Raw genomic sequence first — 20,190 nt, forward strand, 5'->3', positions numbered from 1 at the left:
TATTCTATTCTATTCTATTCTATTCTATCCTATTCTATTCTTTTATTTTTGAGATGAAGTCTCTCTATGTTGCCCAGGCTGGAGTGCAGTGGCGCGATCTCAGCTCACTGCAACCTCTGCCTACCAGGTTCAAGCAATTCTTCTGCCTCAGCCTCCCAAGTAGCTGAGATTACAGGTTCACCACCACACCCAGCTAATTTTTGTATTTTTAGTAGAGACGGTGTTTCGGGAAGTCAGGGACCCTGAACGGAGGGACTGGCTGAAGCCATGGCAGAAGAACATAAATTGTTAAGATTTCATGGACATTTATTAGTTCCCCAAATTAATACTTTTATAATTTCTTACACCTGTCTTTACTGCAGTCTCTGAACATAAATTGTGAAGATTTCATGGACATTTATCACTTCCCTAATCAATACTCTTATAATTTCCTATGCCTGTCTTGTCTTTAATCTCTTAATCCTGTCATCTTCATAAGCTGAGGATGTATGTCACCTCAGGATCCCGTGATGATCACGTTATCTGCACAAATTGTTTGTAAAGCATGTGTGTTTGAACAATATGAAATCTGGGCACCTTGAAAAAGAACAGGGTAACAGCGATTTTCAAGGAACAAGGGAGATAACCGTAAGGCCTGACTGCCTGCAGGGCCGGGCAGAACAGAGTCATATTTCTCTTCTTTCAGAAAGTGAATAGGAGAAATATCGCTGAATTCTTTTCTCAGCAAGGAATAACCCTAGGAAACGAATGCATTCCCGGGGGGAGGTCTCTAAAATGGCCGCTCTGGGAGTGTCTGTCTTATGCGGTTGTAGATAAAGGATGAAATACTCCCTGGTCGCCTGCAGCACCCTCAGGCTTGCTAGGATTAGGAAATTCCAGCCTGGTGAATTCTAGTCAGACCGGTTGTCTGCTCTCGAACCCTGTTTCCTGTTAAGATGTTTATCAATGACAGTGTGTGCCCAGCAGGACATGGACCTTCATCAGTAATTCTAGTTTCGCCCTGGCCTTGTGATCTCACTCTGCCTCTCTGCCCTTGTGATATTTCATTGCCTTTGAAGCATGTGATCTCTGTGACCCACACCCTGTTTGTACACCCCTCCCCTTTTGAAACCCCTAATAAAAAGTTACTGCTTTTGCGGCTCAAGGGGCATCATGGAACCTGCCAACATGTGATATCACTCCCAGAGACCCAGCTGTAAAATTTCTCTCCTTTGTACTCTTTCTCTTTATTTCTCAGACCGGCCGACACTTAGGGAAAATAGAAAAGAACCTACGTTGAAATATTGGGGGCTGGTTCCCCCGATAGATGGGGTTTCACCGTGTTGGTCAGACTGGTCTCGAACTCCTGACCTCAAATGATCCTTCCACCTTCCGCCTCCCAAAGCATTGAGATTACAGGCGTGAGCCACTGTGCCTGGCCTATACTGGATTTTGAAAGGCAAGACTCAATTATATGCTATGATAAGAAATATACTTTGAATATAAAGATGAAGATACCTTAAGAGTGAAAGAATGATATACCATGTAAACACTTATAAGAAAGCTGGAGTGGCTATATTAATATTAGACAAAATAGACCTAAGGACAAAGAATTTCCCTAGATGTAAAAGAGTGATATTTCATAATGATTAAAGGGTCAGTTCATCAAGAAGACATAATAGCCTAAACATACATTGCTAATAGCAGAATTTCAAATAACTGAAACCAAAACTGACACCTGAAAGAAAAAATCGATCTGCAATCATAATCGGAGATATCAGCATTCTTATCTTTATAAATTACAGAACAAGCTGAAAGAAAAGCAGGAGGAATATGGAAAACTGGAATACCATCAGCCACCTTGATCAAGTGAAATTTAGTGAACACTGCACCAATAACAGCATGTATGTTCTTTCCAGTACACATAGAACATTCACCAAGACAGACCATATGCTGGGGCCATAACAGAGCTCAATACATGTAGAAGAACTGAAAACATAGACTATATTCTGTCTCTACAGCAGAATTATAAGTTAAAACTATAAAATATCTCTAAAATCCCAAGATATTTGAAAATTAAACAGTACACTTCTAAATAACCCACATGTCATAGACACAATCATATCGAAATTAGAAAATATTTTGAACTGAATAAAAATGAAAAATGGCATACCTAAATTGTAAGATGGGGATAAAGTAGTGTTTAGGAAATTTAAAATACATGAGAAAACAAGACAGATTTAAGATCAGTCATCTTAGTTTCCAACTTAAGAAGGTAATAAAACCCAGAGTAGATTAAACCAATGTAAGTAGAAGAAAAGAATTAACAAAGATAAGAATGGAAATCTTTGAAGTAGAAAATAAAGTAGACATAGAGTGGAGAAAATCCATGTAATCAGAAGCTGGATGCATATTTAAAAAGACTGATCAATCTTTCCAGATAAATCTATCTACCTGTCAAGAAAATGAGACAAAATATAAATGACCTCTATCAGCAGTGAAAGAGGAGACATCATTATAGATATTACAGACATTAAAAAGATAATAAGAGAATAGCATAAACAACTTGATGCCAAAAATTTTTGAATAAATAGATGATATGAACAGTTTTCTTGAAAGAAACAAAATAAAAACTGAATAAAGGATAAATATTTTTAAAAATTAAATGTGTAGTTTAAAATGTTTCTACAACAAAATCTCCAGGCACACATAGTTTCAGCAGTGAATTCTGTCAAGCATTTAAGAAGGAAAGCATATACCCAATCTTTCTCTTTCATAAAATAGAGGAGGGAACACTTCTCAACTTATTTTATGAAGCCACCATTACTCTGTTCCCAAATCCGGACAAAAACCTTAAAAGGGAACAAACAAAGTAACTACAGAGCAGTGCCTCTCATGGTCAGAAACATAAAAACACTTTTCAAAATATCAGCAAAGTGGATCTCGTAATACAGAAAGTGATAATGTATCATGAACCTATGATGGTTTATCTCAGCCGTGCACTGTTGGTTTAATGTTAGAAAAGCAGACACTTTAATTCTCCCATATTAACAGAATAAGAGGGAGGAAACAATATGATTATCTCAATAGAGGAAAAGCATTCGGAACAAAATTTACACTCATTCACGTCAAAATTTGCCACAAACTAACAGTATAAAGGAACTTTCTCATCCTGAAAAAGGCGTCTATGAAAAAAAAATTCAACAGTTAGTTTCATACTTTATGATGAAACACTGCTCTCTCTCTGACATCAGGAACAAGGCAAGAATTTCTGCTCTCACCACTCCAGTAAACAATGTGCTGAAGGTCCAGAGCAACTCACTAAGCCAAGAAAAATCAGATGCATGCAGATTGGAAAGAAGTAAAACTGGCTTTATTCATAAATGAGGTGATCGTGTGTGTTAAGGAACTGATAAAGTTATGAGAAGTGAATTTTGAATGGTTACAAGATATGTAAATGAAAATTAATTATATAAAACTAGCAAATAATAATAAGAAAAAATTTAAATGCCACATACAATAGCATCATAAAACATGAAATATTTAGGAATAAACTTTAATGAAATATGTGCAAGACCTATACTCTGAAAACCATAAAACATTGCTGAGAGAAGTTAAAATTTAACAGACAGCTTAATATTGTTAAGTATAAGATCTCCCCAAGTTGACCTCTATAGAGTGAATGCTATACCAGTCAGAATGCCAGGAGACATTTGTGTTTTGTTTTTTGTTTTTTTTTAAGACGGAGTTTCACTTTTGTTACTCAGGCTGGTGCGATCTCAGCTCACTGCAACCCCCGCCTCCCGGGTTCAAGAGATTCTCCTGCCTCAGCCTCCCGAGTAGCTGGGATTACAGGCGCCTGCCACCACGCCCATCCCAGGAAACATTTTTTATAAAAATTGATGAGCTGGTTTTAAAATTTGAAAATGCAAAAGACCTAGAATAGCTGTTATGGGTTGAATTGTACCCCCCAAAATTCATATGTTGAATTGCTAAACCCCAATACCTTACAACGTGACCTTATTTGGAAACAGTGTCATTGCCAATGTAATTATTTAAGACGAGATCATACTGGAGGAGGATGGGCCCCTAATCCAGTATGAGTGGTGTCCTTATAAAAAGGGGAAATTTGGGCACAGATGACACACAGAATGAGAATGTCATGTGAAAATACAGACAGAGATCTAAAAACCAAGGACACCAAAGTTTGCCAGCAAACTATCAGTAGCTAAAGAGAGACCTAGAACAAATTCACCTTCGTAGTCCTCAGAGAGAACCACCCTTGCCAACATCTTGATCTTGGACTTCTACCATCCAGAAGTGTAAAACAATAAATTCCTGTTTTTTATACCATTTGGTTTGTGGTACTTTGTTAAGGCAGCCCTACCAAACTAATACAATTGCCAAAACAATTTTGAAAACAAAACAAAGAGGATTATATTACTTCTTTCATGACTTACTATAAAGCTAATTAAGATAATATGGTATTTATGTAAATATAGATGTATATACCAGTGGAACAGAATAGAGTCCAGACTCAGTGGAGAAAGGATATATTTTTCAACAATGGCACTGGAATGATTTTATATCCTTATGGAGTAAAAAAGAACCTAGACTCTTAATTTATACCAAACAAAAATTGATTTAAAATAGCAACATAAAAGCTGGGAATACAAAACTTGTAGAAGAAAACATTATGGATATATTGAAGTAGGCCAGGACTTTTTAGAATATAAAAAATACCATGAAAAAATGTTTTGGTAAATTGTATCTCATCTATATTAAAAAGTCAATGCTCTTTGAAACGTATTATTAAAAAATTGAAAAAAAAAGCCATCGTATAGGAGAAAATATTTGCAATACATATATCTGGCATAGGACTTACTCATATGCAGAATATGTAAAAAACCTCTTACAATTCAATGAGAAGAAAACAACCCAGTTAATAAAATGAGCAAAATATTTGAATAACATTTCACTAAAGAAACAGAAATGTCCCATAAGCACCTGAAGATACTTTACATTATTAGCCATCAGGGAAATGTAAATTAAGACCACAGTGTGATGCTGCCTAAAACGTCTGACAACATATCAAGTATTGGTAAGGATCTAAAGTAACTCCAATACATTGTAGGGGAGAATGTAAAATGGTACAACTACTTTGGAAAATACTGTGGCAGTTCTTAATAAAGTTGAACATATACTTCATATGACCCAGCAATTTCATTCGTAGGTATCCACCCAAAAAATGAAAACATGCACCCATGAAAAGGTACAGATGCATGTGTTCATAGCATCTCCATTCATTGCAGATAAAACTGGTATCAACCCAGTGGCCATCAACACATGAGTGGATAAATAAATGGTAGTTTATTCATAATCAGAAATAAGCAAAAATCAATGATACATGTAACAACGTGGATGAATCTCGAAAACATTGGAAAACACTTTTCATTAAACCCATTTGTGTTATAGAACGGACAAAATTTACCTGTAATGACAGAAACAGATGCCTAAGAGGAAATGGGGCAGGGGCGAGGTGAGCTGCAGTGATTGCAGAGCTGCGCAAGGAGCTTTTGGGGGTGATGGAAACATTCCATGTCTTGATTTGTTTGTGGCTGTGCAGATGCACTTGGCAGTTTATGTAAATTATACCTCAATAAAATGCCTTTTAGAAGTAAAGAAAATGGGCCGGGCGCGGTGGCTCACGCCTGTAATCCCAGCACTTTGGGAGGCCGAGGCGGGTGGATCACGAGGTCAGGAGATCGAGACCATCCCGGCTAACACGGTGAAACCCCGTCTCTACTAAAAATACTAAAAATTAGCCGGGCGTGGTGGCGGGCGCCTGTAGTCCCAGCTACTCGGGAGGCTGAGGCAGGAGAATGGCGTGAACCCAGGAGGCGGAGCTTGCAGTGAGCCGAGATCGCGCCACTGCACTCCAGCCTGGGCGACAGAGCGAGACTCCGTCTCAAAAAAAAAAAAAAAAAAAAAAAAAGAAGTAAAGAAAACGAAGCACCAAAGGGGATAGTGTGTGGAGGGCAGTGCGTTAGGTTTCAGGCGTTTCTTCTGAGCAGGTCTCACAGGTTGGCTTGATGGGTGCTGTTTGGCTTTGGGGAGATGAGGCGTTTTCACCTTGGCTGTATGTTAGAGTCACCTGGAGAGTTTGTCTAAAACACTGATGCGCAGAGATGCAGATTCATTTGTTCTGGGGTTGGGACCACAGCACTGGCACTTTTTAAAACCTCCCCCAAGTGATTCTAAGTTGTAGCCTAGGCTGAGGAGCACTGGCCAGACTTTGGCTCTGAGTTTTCTCTCTAGAGAGTGTCTGCAATGCCCAAGCCACTTCTTTTTTACTTCTGCTTGAGTCACACCATATGTTGCTGCCCAGGCATTGTGGACAAAAGCAGCAGCTCAGGCCTGAAATGCCCACTGCTAAGTGGCACAAAACACCATGGAAACAAATGCAACACAAAGATCAATGGTACTATATTTTTGTGAGACTTAGAATTGCTGTGTAAGGCTAAAGCCAGCAAAAGAGTATGGATGGAAATTACAAATCCAGACATACACCCAGTTCATGAGACAGTCAAGAACAACATTAAACTAACTTAGAGAAACCCCATATCTACCAAATTTCTTATGATTGTAGAAGTAGATCTTTCCATATTCAAACTTTGCTGAAGGACAACTAGTGGTTGGTGAAGGATTACCATATCCAGCTCTTTTCAAATGTGGATGGTAAAGGAAACCTTTAGAATCTCAGAGCCAAATGAAAATAATATTACAAATCATTGCCATTTCCTGTGGTCTCATGATGTGCTGGGCACCGTGCTGGATGCTTTCCCATACAGTCCTCACTGTACACCTAGGAGATGGGTATGGCCCTCTTGTTTCATGTAAGAAAATTTAGACTTAATGAAGTTCAGAAACCTCCCCAAGGTCACACAGCTAACAGGCTCTGTTTTCTGTCAACCTAATAGGTTTTCCCAAAGGAGCTTGGTTATTAGAGTTGGGCCTGTACCCTTTGCGGAGTGCCTACTCTGGCATTATTGGATAATGTGGGAAAGAACAGTTAGCAAATCTATTTGTTGTCCTCTGTTTACACTTCATTTCCAGAGGCTAAATGTTAATTTGTTTAAGCCAGGCTTATTGTCTCCTGGAGATGCACTACCACGGGAAAGTGTTGACTGAGCTTGGCTCCTCAGTGTGAACTGTAACTTGTGACTCATTAATTACGGGCCTACAATCAACTCCCAACATGTTAGTAAAGAAACAAACAACTTTCTTGTTTAATGAAGTGCTGACAGAAGAAAACTTAATTGTTTCTCTCCTGCCCCAACATTAGCTTGACACTTGTAGTTACAGCAGTAAACTTGGACTTTGAAATAATAAAATTGTATCGTCAGTCACCCTTCCTGAAGGTGCTGTATTGGTGTCTGCTTTTCCCAGTGACTTTAACCTGTGTTCATTCTTAAGTATGTAATTGTGTATTTGTCATAATGCCGCTGTCATCCTTGTCCAGAATAGGTCATTTATGTTGTAAATGTTTAATGAACTTCTATAAATGGTTCCCTTGTATCCTTTCCTAACGCAGCTGTATGAATAAGAAATATTTATCCAGGAACGCATACCCTCAGTTGACCCACAACTCCAGTGGAACCATGATTTTTAAGAACTCTTTAGTTCACCTTTATTGCCTGCTTAAATTTCAGTTTTTAGTGTGTGATTTCATTTCCTTCAAAGAACATCTTACCCATTTAGCATATCTCAAGAGTTCTACTTTTTTTTTGTAGAAAGTGAGGTGTTTTCCATGCATTGAATAATAAATCCCGAATACTTTTATTTCTCACTAATAAAAAAAAACCTGGTTTTTGAAAATAAATTTGAAACTTTGCCTAATGCAGAGAAGAAGTGTAAATTCAGCCCTGTTGAAGTAATTATTCAGTTTCGTCATGCATTTAGGAGCTACTGCCCAACCCTAATTGTTGTTCCTAAATGAACTAATTGCATTTAACAGTGTGAATGTCACCAGCTATTGCTATCACTCCCAGTGCTCTTTATTGACTATTTACTGTGTGCTAAACACACTCACAGTTACTCTTTGAAGAAGGCACTATCATCCCCATTTTACAGAGGAGGAAACCAAGTCTTAGGGGTTTCTTGACTTGCCCAAGGCCAACAGATCTCATAGCCAGGCTTTGACCCCAGCAGCCTGGCTCCACAGTGGCCACTCTTAATCCCTATGCCGCACTGCCTCCCAGTTCCATGAGCTTCATGTTTCATCTTATCTTCCAGCTTTTGCACATACTCTTCCCCCTGCCCAAAACACTCCCACAGTCCCCTTTGCCTTATTTAATTCCTGTTCATTCTTCTCATCTTAAGCTAAATGCCACTTCTTTAGGGAGGCCTTTTCTGTGAGCCCCATGCTATATGTTCTTCTAGCTAAACAAACTATGAGCGTGAAAACCAACCTCAATCTGGCGTGGAGATGCACCTATGTTCCAGAAGGGTTTGGATCACACATTTGTGGAGAGCTGGTGAGGATGAGCTGGATTCTTTCCTCTCAGTGACACTTACAGGGCCCTTGCTTCTTTTCTGGATTTCTCCTTATCTTCATCCCAGTATTGGTCAGCACAAGGCAAAGGCATTTGGCATCTCTTCTTTCCCATTTGCAGACTTTACTGTGCGTACGTACCCCATCCTGCTGGTAGATGTGGGGCAGGTTATCAGAGGAGAAGTGGGGGTGTGAGGGCATCCTTGGGAAGCTTTGGATACAGTCTCAGGTGGGGTCATTACCAACTTGGCCATAAAACTCTCTCTGTGCTTTTCAAACACATGATCCCCCCTCCAAGAGCCACTCTCTATAGTGGTCGAACCCTCCATGCCAGTGCTTCCTAAACTAGCTGTGGTGAAGAGCCACTTATCTTTCCCTCAAACCATCCTGGACCTGCATTTGGATAGGATATAGTATAAAATGAATGACTAGAAAAATAAATCTAAAAAAAGACATAAGAATTCAAGCCCAAATTTCATCGTAAGATTCAGCACACACCGCATGGCTGTCATATTGTCGGCAGTTTCTCAGCTCCCTCCCTTCAGTGTCTGTTCCTACAAACTGACAGTGGTCTCCAGACCTCACCTTGAATAGCACTTATTAGGTCAGTGACCACAGGAAGGGGACTTCTGAGCCTCACTTTTTTATCTGTAAAAGGGAACCAATAATACTTACTCTAGCATTGCAGAATTAAACGAAGTCATTAAAGCATCTGATTGCCTAGTATATGCCAGGTGTCTACTAAATAGTAGTTCATTTCCCATCACACCTTCAGTGCCTGGAAAAAATTACAGAAATTAGATGGTTACCAACTAATTTTTTCTCTTCTTCCTGGCCTTTGTAAAATAAGGATCGTTAATAGATTCCTAGCAAGCCTGTGCGTTAGAATCAGCTGGAGATCTGGTTTCTTTCAGCGGGACATGGCATTTGGAATAGTTCATGTTCAGATGACTGAATGCAGTTTAAACACTTCTATGCGGTTCTGTATCGTCTTAGGTTATGTATATCTCACTAGGGATGTAAAGTCAAAATACTGTTTAATTCTGAAAAGAACTTTATTTTATATTTCATTAATTTGTATGTTTTCAATTTTTATAACTTTAAATTTAATTTTTTAAAATTAGATAAAACACAGAGGATTCCAAAGTCAAAATTATACAAGGCACATTCACAGAGTCTCCATTCCTGTCTCCTTCTCCCCATTCTCCTCTTTACCCTGTGGATAACCATTATTTGTTTTTGGTTTAACCTTCCATTGTTTCTTGTTCAGAGTATTTAAAAATACTCCTTTATCACACACAAGATTCTCATATAAGGCTATTAACATGTTGTAATCTGGCTACATCTCCTGGCGATCCTCCCGCAGCAGTCCATCAGCAATCTTCTCCACTCACATTCACAGCCATATAGCAGTCTACTGTGTTTGTACCATACTTTATGTAACCAACCCCCATTCGTGGAGACTTGAGTTGTTTCATAATAAGCTGTGCTGCACCCAGTATCATTAGTCATCAGAAATGCGCATCAAAACCACAATGGCATGCCACTTCACTTACACTAGAATGCCTAATACAAAAGACAGACAATAGCAAGTGTTTATGAGATTGTGCAGATGCTGGAACCCTCATACATTACTGGGTGAAAATGTAAAATACTGTAAACACTGTGAAAACAGTCTGGCTGTTCCTCAGATGTTTATAACTCATATGATCTAGCAGTTTGACTCCTAGGTATATACCCAAGAACAATGAATACTTATATCCACTCAAAAACAGGTACATGCACATTCAGAGCAGCATTATCATGATAACCTAGAGGTGGAAATAACACAAATGTCCATTAGTGTGTGAATGGAAAAATGCAATGTGGCATATCCGTACAATGCACTGTTCACATTACTCAGCCATGAAAAGAAATGAAGCGCTGACATGCCACAACATGGGTGAACCTTGAGTGAAAGAAGCCGGGTTCAGAAGGCTACATGTCGTTCAGATTTTCTGACTCCGTTATAGGAAATGTCCAGAATAGGCAAATCCAGAGAGACAGGAAGTAGAAGGATAGTTGCCAAGGACTTGGGGGAGGGAAGAATAAGGAGTGACTGCCAGTGGGTGTGGAGTTTCTTTTAGGGGTGAGGAAAATGTTGGAAAATTGGATCATGCTAATGGTTATATAACTCTGTGAATATACTGAAAACCACCAAATTGCACACTTTAAAAGTGTGAATTTTATAGTTTGTGATGATGTCTCAGCAAAAAATGAACTGGGCCAGGCACAGTGACTCATGCCTATAATCCCAGTGCTTTGGGAGACCAAGGCAGGAGGATCACTTGAGGCTGGGAGTTTGAGACCAGCCTGGGCAACATAGTGAGACCTCATCTTTACAAAAAAATAAAATAACAAAATAAACTATGCTGTAGTGAATAACCTTGTGTCACACATTATTTCATGGGGTAGTGTGCTTTTGATCTGTAATTTTAGAAATGAGGTTACTGGGTTATGTGTCATTTTGCTGCTTACACCCAGTTCCCTTTCATGGGAGTTGTACCATTTTCCCTCCAGCAGTGTATGAGAGTGTCTGTTTCCCTGTGGCCTCACCAATAGCATTTGTTGTCAGACTTGGTTATTTGTTAGTCTGGCAGATAAGAAATGTGTGTAATTATAATTTGCTTCCCTCTTATGAGCACGTTTGAACATATTCTGATGTCTTTTTAGTTTATTTGTATTTTCAGTGCCATGTATGTTTTATGTATCTCACCTGTTTTTCTGTTGTATTGTTGGTGGTGTTTAAATTTTTACAAGTTCTTTATATATTAAAATATTAATCCTTTGCAAATATCTTCCAAATCCGTGATACCTTACAAATAATTTTCCCAGTTCTCATTTGCCTTAAAAAACAAATAGTCAAATTTTAAAACCTTTCCCCTGTTGCTTCCGGACTGAATCATAGTTAGGAAAGCTTTTCCTATTCCCAGCTTAGAAGAGGAATTCACCCATGTTTTTTTCTAGTACTGATTTTTTTTATTATTTAAGTTTAGATCTCATATCTATCTGGAGTTTATCCTGGTGAACAATGTTAGGAAGTGATCTACTTAGATTCTTTTTTATACGGCTACCTAATTGCCCCAATATTTTTTTTTGAAGTCCAGTGAAAATAAAATAAAATATCACTTTTTGTTTACATGTCTGTTTTATGTAGTTCTGGGTTGATATAGGTATTTCAGATAATAGTGCAAACAATATTATAACATTGAGTAAGAAAACACAAAAGGAACAAGTCATCTGTAATCTCTGACTATAGCCATGCTGTTTTCAGTGTATAAACTTATCTTCTTTCTCTCTAGGTAAATGAGCTGGATGGTATCCCGTTGATCCTGGACAACTGCAACATCAGTGACAGTAACCCCTGTATCCTTGCATGTGAATTACCATGCACAAGTTTACAGCCGGGGCCCTTAGCAAAACAAGTCCCTTGCCTCATGTTCATTCAGTATGTAGCTGGCTGCCTTGCTTGCTTGTTTACTTGTTCCTGAGAACCAAATCATTTTCTCAGAGTTATGGTGCTAGAATATCATTTCTGTAACCTTTGTAGTATGGTAAGCTAATTTTTTCACGGTGAATAAGACATTCCAAATGAGCATGTGGCCAAAAAGCACTTTAAAACCTGGGGCAGAGGCAGCCCATGCAAGGCACTGTGCTGCACATCACCCGTGTCACCTTTCCAGTGTGTGTGTGGTCTCTAGAGTAGACACGAACTATTGCATATTGTTTTGCTGTAGAGGTTCTGAGTATCCAGTCTTTTGGAAGCACTGTTTTAACAAGGGTTTGGCAACGTAGAAACATGAGGAGCACTCTGGCTCCCTAGCAAGAGGAAGGAGCATGTCAGTGGTGCTGAATTCTCGTCTTCGGAGGGTTTGTCCTGCAGCCCTCTGCTGCAGAAGCTGAGAGCACTGGCTCTTGCCCTGGCTTGGGTTGGCCACCCTTGCTGGAGGGTGTTCTGCAGGGACCCTGCTTTTTTCCTACCAGTTCAACTAGTTGTACTGTACAAAACTGTACAGTGGTGACTAACCAGGGACCGGATACAGCTTGTTTAGATTTGAGATGAAACCTACTGTTTAATTTCACGAACTTCCCTGGTGAAAGCCAAACTTAGCTGTGTCCCTTGTCCTGGTCACCGCTTGGCTGGTGGTGGGGCAGGGGTGAATAAGGCTACTGCAAGGACTGGGAGTGTAGCCTGCGGGAGGCAGTGAGGAGCCTAGCCTAGCATTGAGGAGACTGAGGAGGGGGGCATTTTAAAAATAAAACTATGGCTTCTGCCAAGAAGAGAAAAGCAGCTGATGAAAATCATGTGTTTCAAAGTAAGTAGACTGAGCGATGCTTATTATTTGTGCTGAAGATACTGTCATTTGTCTGATTAGCAATAGAAAACAATCTTATTTTAAAGAGCACAGTAGCTTGTAAGTTCAGTCAGGAAAAGACAAATACACAGCCTCAGAAGACTCCTTTGCAGGGTAAAGCAAATTTGGTTTAGTGCATGGCATTATCATGAGTCCCTGAAGGCTGTGCTCATTAAAGAGTGTTGACATTTTTTTAGCCCCCCAAAAAGGAAAGAAAAAAGAAGAAAGCTTCTAGTCATGGGAAAGCAGTACGAGAATGTTCAGGTACAATTGCAGATGTTGCATTTCCCAATGAAAATGATGATTTATTATGAAAAAAGAAATTCACTCACAGTTTACTTTTACATTCCCTGAATTGACCTTCCAGTGAAGCAGGGTGTTCATTGCGTCTTTGGCTTTTAGCAAAGACCAGAAAATAAAAAGACTGTTGTACCACGAGCACATTGTAGGCCTACAGATGCTCGCAGCACCTTCCACCTTGGTGTCCTCCTTGCCAGATGGCCATCCGTTCATTCAGTTCTTCCTTCAGGAAGCATTCATTCAGTCCCTCTTGTGTGTTTACACCCATTGCCTTATTGAACCCTGACAACACCATGAAGCAGATACTATGATTATCATCCGTATGTTGTAGATGATGAAATAAAACTGAGTCTCTAGCTTGCCCAGAGGTCAGAACCAGATTTTATACATGTGAGTGCCTGACCTTAGCCACTTCCCCACACTGCCTTCTTACAAGTCACCGGGAGGAGACAGAGCACATGCAGAGAACCACATAAACATATTCATGTAGTGGAGAAATGGTTCAGAGTTACACTTGGAAAAATTTATATGGATAGCTATATCTTTAGCTGGATAACTGGCTTTTAGAATGATAATCAGTGAAATATTGCAAGATCACGGAATCTCCTGAATCATTAAGAAAAGATAAAATATCACAAGCATCTTTAGTGTTATGTGTATTCAGTAATTCTTTGGAGTTGTATTTATTAAGCCTACCAGATTTTAAAGGCATATAAAATGTAGTAAGATATGAGACACGTACTGAAATATCAGTGCAAAGGGAGAATGGTAGTTGAATGGTCAGAAACGAAAAAGCCTTACAGCCTAGAGATTCAGTTTTTAGATGTGAGCTATAAATTAAAATCTGGCCTTCGTAGTACTAAAGTAAATAAGGACATGATACAATTTCAAAATTCACCTTATTCCCTAGGTAAAACCACACTGATGCTCCTTCCAGGCTATTCCCAAAGAATTATCTAATGACTCCTACTTTACTCCTCGCTTCCCATTCACTCTTTTCCCCCCTTTCTTGTGCATTTTTTCCTTTTTTTTTTTTAATTCATGAAAATAATACACCTATATGGGGATTTTTAAATTCCAAAAGGCATTCAATAAGGGAACAATATCTCTAGCTCCACTTTTTACACTTTTTAATTCACTCTTTTAGCTATTTCTTCCAGTAGGTAATTTTGTATATCTAAATAATATGCTTTATTGCTGTTTCTTGGTATATCAAGTTTTGGTGTGACCTGTTTATTTTATGACATGAGCATTCAGCTCCTGTACACCACCTCCTCCCCTCCCTCCCTTGTGCTTCCCCTGGAGTTAGGACTGCACATCCCGTTCCCTGTTGCCCACTCTGTAAATGAGGCTTGGCATCTTCTGAAGTGTTTGCTATTTGAGGTGTGTGTGAGTGTGTGTACGTGCGTATGTGTGTATACGTTACAATGTCCTTGGTCAAACCTTTTGCCCATTGGGATATTTTTCTTTATTATTTGTTAACACATCTTTATATATTCTAGATTGAAGTTCTTTGTCAGCTACATGTGTTGCTAGTATTTTCTCTTTCCTGTTCTGTGATTACCTTGTCATTTTCTTTATAGTTTCTTTTGAATAACAGAAGTTCTTTACTTTTAGTCAAATTCATCTCTTTTCCTTTATAGTTAAGGTTTTTTGCACGTGTATCTTGTTTTAAGAAGTATTTCTTTACCCTGAGGTTATGATGATAATAATATATTATCTTTTGAATGCTTTATAGTTTTACCTTTTATATATATATGTCTGTAATTCATTTAGAGTCAGCTTTTGTGTACGGAGTGTGTTAGGATCTATTTCTATTCTCTCCAGATGGCACACAATTGTCTTGGCCCTAGTTACTGAAAAGAACATGGGTTTGTTCACTGTAGTGCCACCTTTATCAGAAGTATTGATATAAGTTTTGAGTCTGTTTGTGGACTCTGCTTTCTTTTCCATTCATCTTTTTGTCTATCCCTGCATCAGTATGATGGTCTTAATTACTATAGCTTTCCAATATGTCTTGATAAAGGATAAGTCAGTTCTTCCAATTTGTCTCTTCTTTTGTAACAGTGTTAGGACCATTTTTGGTCATTTGTATTGTTGCATAAAAGTTTTAGAATCAGTATAAATTCTACACATTTGGTCGTGTGCACATGCACATACATGTATATACCTGTACACACACAGATAACCTCGTTTACCACTAACAAAAACAATTTAAAGCCCCCACATACTGAGTTATTCATTGAAATTGCATTGACTGAAATGAATTTGATGAGAATTGACATACAATACTTAGTTTCCAACCCAAGAACATGTTATATCTGTCCACTTATTTAGGATTATTAATTTTCAGTTTTACTCTTTTCTGTGTACTTGAACTCCATTGCATGGATTTTTGTATGTATTACTTTGTTGCCATTCATTTAAAAGTGTTTTTCAATTTTTATTATAACTTCTTTTTTGACTCGTGGATTATTAGAAATTCATTTCTAAACAATTAAGAATTGTTTAATTATCTTTTGGAGCTTGATTTCTAGTATAAATGCATTGTGATCAAATAGCACCTACTTGATATCCTCCGTCTTATGAAATTTATTGAGACTTGATTTATGACCTAGTAATATGGTCAGTTTTTGCAAATATTCTATGTGAGCATGAAAAGCATGTCTGTTTTCCAGTAGTGGGGTATAGTAATGTTTATACATACATTAGGTCAAGTTTGTAAATGGTGGTATTTAAAACTTTTATGTTTTTACTGATATTTTTGTCTACTTTGATTTATCAGAGAGGTGTTTTAAAATGTCAACCTTTGATTATGGATTCATCTAATTTTCTTTTTCATTACATAAATTTTCCTTTTATATGTTTTGAGGTAAGGTTTTTAAGTAAAGGTGTATGATAGGTCCTGAGAAATAGTCCTGTTATCATTATGAAGTGACCCTCTTTATCTCTAAAAGTGATTTTCTGCCTAATGTTAATATAGCTATCCTAGCTTGCTTTGGATTGGTATTTACATGGTACAATTTTATCAGTCCTTTTATTCTCAACCTTTCTGTCTGAGATGTGTTTCTTGTATAAAGTATATGCAGTCATGTGCTACATAGTAATGTTTTGGTCAACACAGACCCATATTCAACGTTGATCCCATAAGGCTGTAATACTGTGTTTTTACTGTACCTCTTCTATGTTTAGATACACAGATACTTATCATTGTGTTACAGGTGCCTACAGTATTAAGTACAGTTACATGCTATACAGTTCTATAGTCTAGAAGCAGTAGGGTATACCATACCGCCTGGGTGTGTAGTAGGTTACTAGGTAATATAGCCTAGAATGTGAGTACATTCTGTGATGTTCACACAATGATGATATTGTCTCTATCCCCAGTGCCACCATCCAGTCCACACTTGCATCATTGCTGGCCCTGAACTTTGGCAGTGACTTCCTAACTCATCTTTCAGTTTCTGCTCCTGCTGGGTCCAGGTGATTTTTGATTCCCCATTCATTCAGTGTGATGATCTTTGAAAACCAAAACTGGGTCATTCCTCTCTGATTCTCCCACTCCCCACACCACCTTGCATAAGCATGCCCCTGTTCACAGAGCCTCCTAGACTGCCCATCATCCTCAGAATAAGCCTAGTCTATCACATTCTAAAAGGTCCTCTTCATTTGTATCCAGTGCTGTTCTCCCCTTCTTCAGCATTCCCCAGGCACACCTACGTTTTTGTTTCCGAGAAGGATCTCAGTTCCTGCGTGAAGGCAGTCGTCCAAGCACATCTCTGCTTGTGCTCCTCCTGGGCTTGGTCATCCTCATGCTTCACACCCAGCGTTCTGTGTCTTTTCTCTCAAGTCCCAGCTGAGATAGGCCACCCGCTCCGATCCCTGCCAAAACTTGTTCTGTTCCTTCAGCTCATCACAGGTTATTGTTAAATATGTGTGCATTTATGTCTGGATTACCCGCTGGATTGCTTCCTAAGGGCAGGGATCAAGTTTTCTGTGTTTCACCTCAATATAAATATACCATTGTCTTGCATGTAGTAGATAACCAAAAAATATTTCTTAGATAGATACCTGAATGGGAAAAGGAATGAACAAATAAATGAGCAAAGAGCAGCTTGGTGAAATATGTGTATGTGTGCATGTGCATGTGTGTGTATTTATTTATTTGAGGGGAGAGGGTGGTTCTAAGCTCAAGAGAAATGTCTCCCATGAGTTCTTTGACTCGGGTAAATTAAGTATTCTTGGTTTGTCAGTCATATTATTTAAAATTTGGTTTAACCCATTTTTCTAGTAATTAGCACCATCCAAGTTTTCTTGAATTTAATTTAGTATTTTGTGTTAAAAAGCAATAGATATTTTGGGCATGCTAAGACTAGGAATCAGTGCTGATGTCGAATATCCACTAATAACACCACCACTCTTCTCTGAGCACTCTGGATAATGTGCTTCTTGGGTCAGGAGTGAGGCCTGGGATGCCTTTGGATAGGAGTCTACCCGTGCCCCATGGGACATCTGCAGTCAGGACTGTATAGAAGATTCCACTTTTGTCGGCCACCCTAGGGGTTAGGAAATCCAAACTGGCCTGTCAGAGCAGATTAGAAGCAAAAACTGCCCCACAGTAGGGGATGGGGCTGGAAGGGTTCCTTTTCTGTTTCTTGGAGGTAGCTTTTAGAGACCACCAGGGATTTCCAAATCCAGGGAAAAGGCACCAGCTACAAGGGGAAGCTTAACTCTGAAGGACCGCCCTGGCTGCTGCCTCCTCAGGGACACGAGCCCAACTAGTGCCCAGCTGTTCACTCGCCCAACTCACTTTTGGGTCACCCACAGTAATGACACAGTAGCCAATGCCATCGGAAAATTCCAGCTCCGCTACCACAGAGGCAATTTCTTATTTGTCAGTTTATTGTGGGATTTTTTGTTGTTGTTGTTTCCAAATAGAAACAGCTGAACTTTATTTGAAGTGTTTTTTCTTTCATTCTTTTTTGATCTGTGTTTTGATCGGTTGTCCTTGATGTGGGTTTTTTTTTTTCCATATTGTTTTTACTGGGGGGGAGGGTGTGGGGACAGGGATAGAATGAGAGTCCAGACTGGGTTGTTTTGGGTTTTTTTGTTTTTTTCTTTTTTCTTCCTTTCTTCATTTCTTTTTTTTTTTTAATGGAAACACCTAATTTGTAAGAAAACAAAATTCACTTCTGTACAGAAATGTAAGAGTTTATAGGAATAATCACCGAACAGTAGTTTTCCCGGTAATCCTATGTTGAGGAAGAATGGCACAGTGGCAAGGGCGTCAGTCCTGTGGCCAGGCAGACCCACACTCAAGTTCTGCCACCCCTTAATTTCCGAGCATTGCACTCAATCTCTCTAAGTTGTAGCTTTGTCTGTAGAATGGGACCTACCCCAACAGGGTTATAGTGAGTGTGAAATGTTATCATGCCTATAAAGTGCCCAGAAATAGTTTCTCAACAAATAAGTGTTTTTGTACAAATATCCTATGTAGCTATTCATTCCTATAAGAAAGGTAAACTTTCATCTGTGATTGCACTGTGGGTCAGTGGTGAAACTCAAATAATATCACCGAACAGAATAGAATCCAGAGACAGATTCACCCACAGTCAACAAAGGCCCCACTGAAGTTCACTGAGAAAAGATGGTTTTTCTCATAAATGGTGCTGGACCAATTTAATGTCCATAGTGGGGAAAACATGACCTGGGAATCATAACTCACACCATTCAGAAATGTCAATTCTAGTTGAATTTATAGACCTCAGTGTGAATGGTAAAACAAAAGAGCTTCTAGAAGAATCACGGAAGACTTTGGTTATTATCTTGGATTGGGCAAAGGTTTCTTAAGGCACACAAAGGCTAACTTAAAAACACTAACTGTAAGAGAAAGACTTTGAAACGATGTTTGCGTTACATATATCTGACAGAGGATAAGGACTTCTACAAAACAACAAGGAAAAGAAGCAATTCAGTTTTTAAAAATGACTCAAGACTTGCATGCCACTTCACAAGAGAAGACATCCAAATGGTTAGTAAGCATATGGAATGAATTCAGCATCAGTAGTCATCAGGGAAATGCAAATTTAATCCACAGCAAGTAACCATTAGACCCCACCAGAAGGCTAATTTAAAAGTCCCAACAATACTCAGTGATGGCAAGGATATGAAGCAGCCTGAACTAATACATGATGGTGGGATGTAAATAGGAAGAATTGCTTTGGAAAGCTTTTTGTTTGGGAATGTCTGCTAACATTAAACATACAGCTATCCTGTGAATCATCAGTTCCACTCTAGTATATCCCCAAAGAGGAATGCAGATACATGTTTATTAGAAGAGGAGTCCCCATCCCCTCAGCCACAGACCTGGTACTGGGCAGCACAGCTGGAGGTGAGTGAGCATCAGTCACCACCTGAGCTCCGTCTCCCGTCAGATCAGTGGCGGCATTAGATTCTCATAGGAGCGTGAACCCTATTGTGAGCTGTACATGTGAGGGATCTAGGTTGCATGCTCCTTATGAGAATCTAACTAATGCCTGATGATTTGAGGTGGAACAGTTTCATCTGAAACCACACACCCCCATCCGTCCTGGAAAAATTGTCTTCCATGAAATAAGTCCCTGGTGCCAAAAAGGTTGGGGACTGCTGCATTAGGAGACATGTGCAAGAATGCTCACAGCAGCCTTATTCTTCAGAGCCCCAAAGTAGAAATAACCCGGATGTGCAGTAGTGGAATAGGTAGTTAAATTGTGGTGTGTTCATGTCATGGAATACCATACGGCAGTAAAGAGGAGTGCACTGCTATGTGTAACACATGGATGAATCTCACTAGCATGATGCTGAGTGAAAGAAGCCAGATTCAAAAAGACCATGTACTGTACAGTTCATCTACCTGAAGTTCAGGAACAGGCAGGATTCATCTATGGTAATAGAAGTCAGAATGATAGTTACGTGGGGTAGAAG

At 39.1% G+C, this 20,190-nt stretch overlaps 1 protein-coding gene across 3 annotated transcripts in view; it reads left to right on the plus strand.

Annotated features, from left to right (window-relative positions):
* Window positions 1-20,190, plus strand: part of ATXN10 (ataxin 10) — a 173,603-nt gene that overhangs the window by 124,787 nt on the left and 28,626 nt on the right. For 2 of the 3 annotated variants that reach the window (XM_055375381.2, XM_031005368.3), the window contains one exon: window positions 11,875-11,938. In XM_055375381.2, coding sequence (XP_055231356.1) covers window positions 11,875-11,938 — 64 coding nt within the window. Of the gene's footprint in view, window positions 1-11,874; window positions 12,021-16,614; window positions 16,711-16,927; window positions 17,344-20,190 lie in introns of those variants that run through there. The other variant, XM_063705018.1, reaches the window with a different exon arrangement.

Source organism: Gorilla gorilla, chromosome 23, assembly GCF_029281585.2.
Source record: "Gorilla gorilla gorilla isolate KB3781 chromosome 23, NHGRI_mGorGor1-v2.1_pri, whole genome shotgun sequence".
In the NCBI taxonomy this organism is placed as follows: domain Eukaryota; kingdom Metazoa; phylum Chordata; class Mammalia; order Primates; family Hominidae; genus Gorilla; species Gorilla gorilla.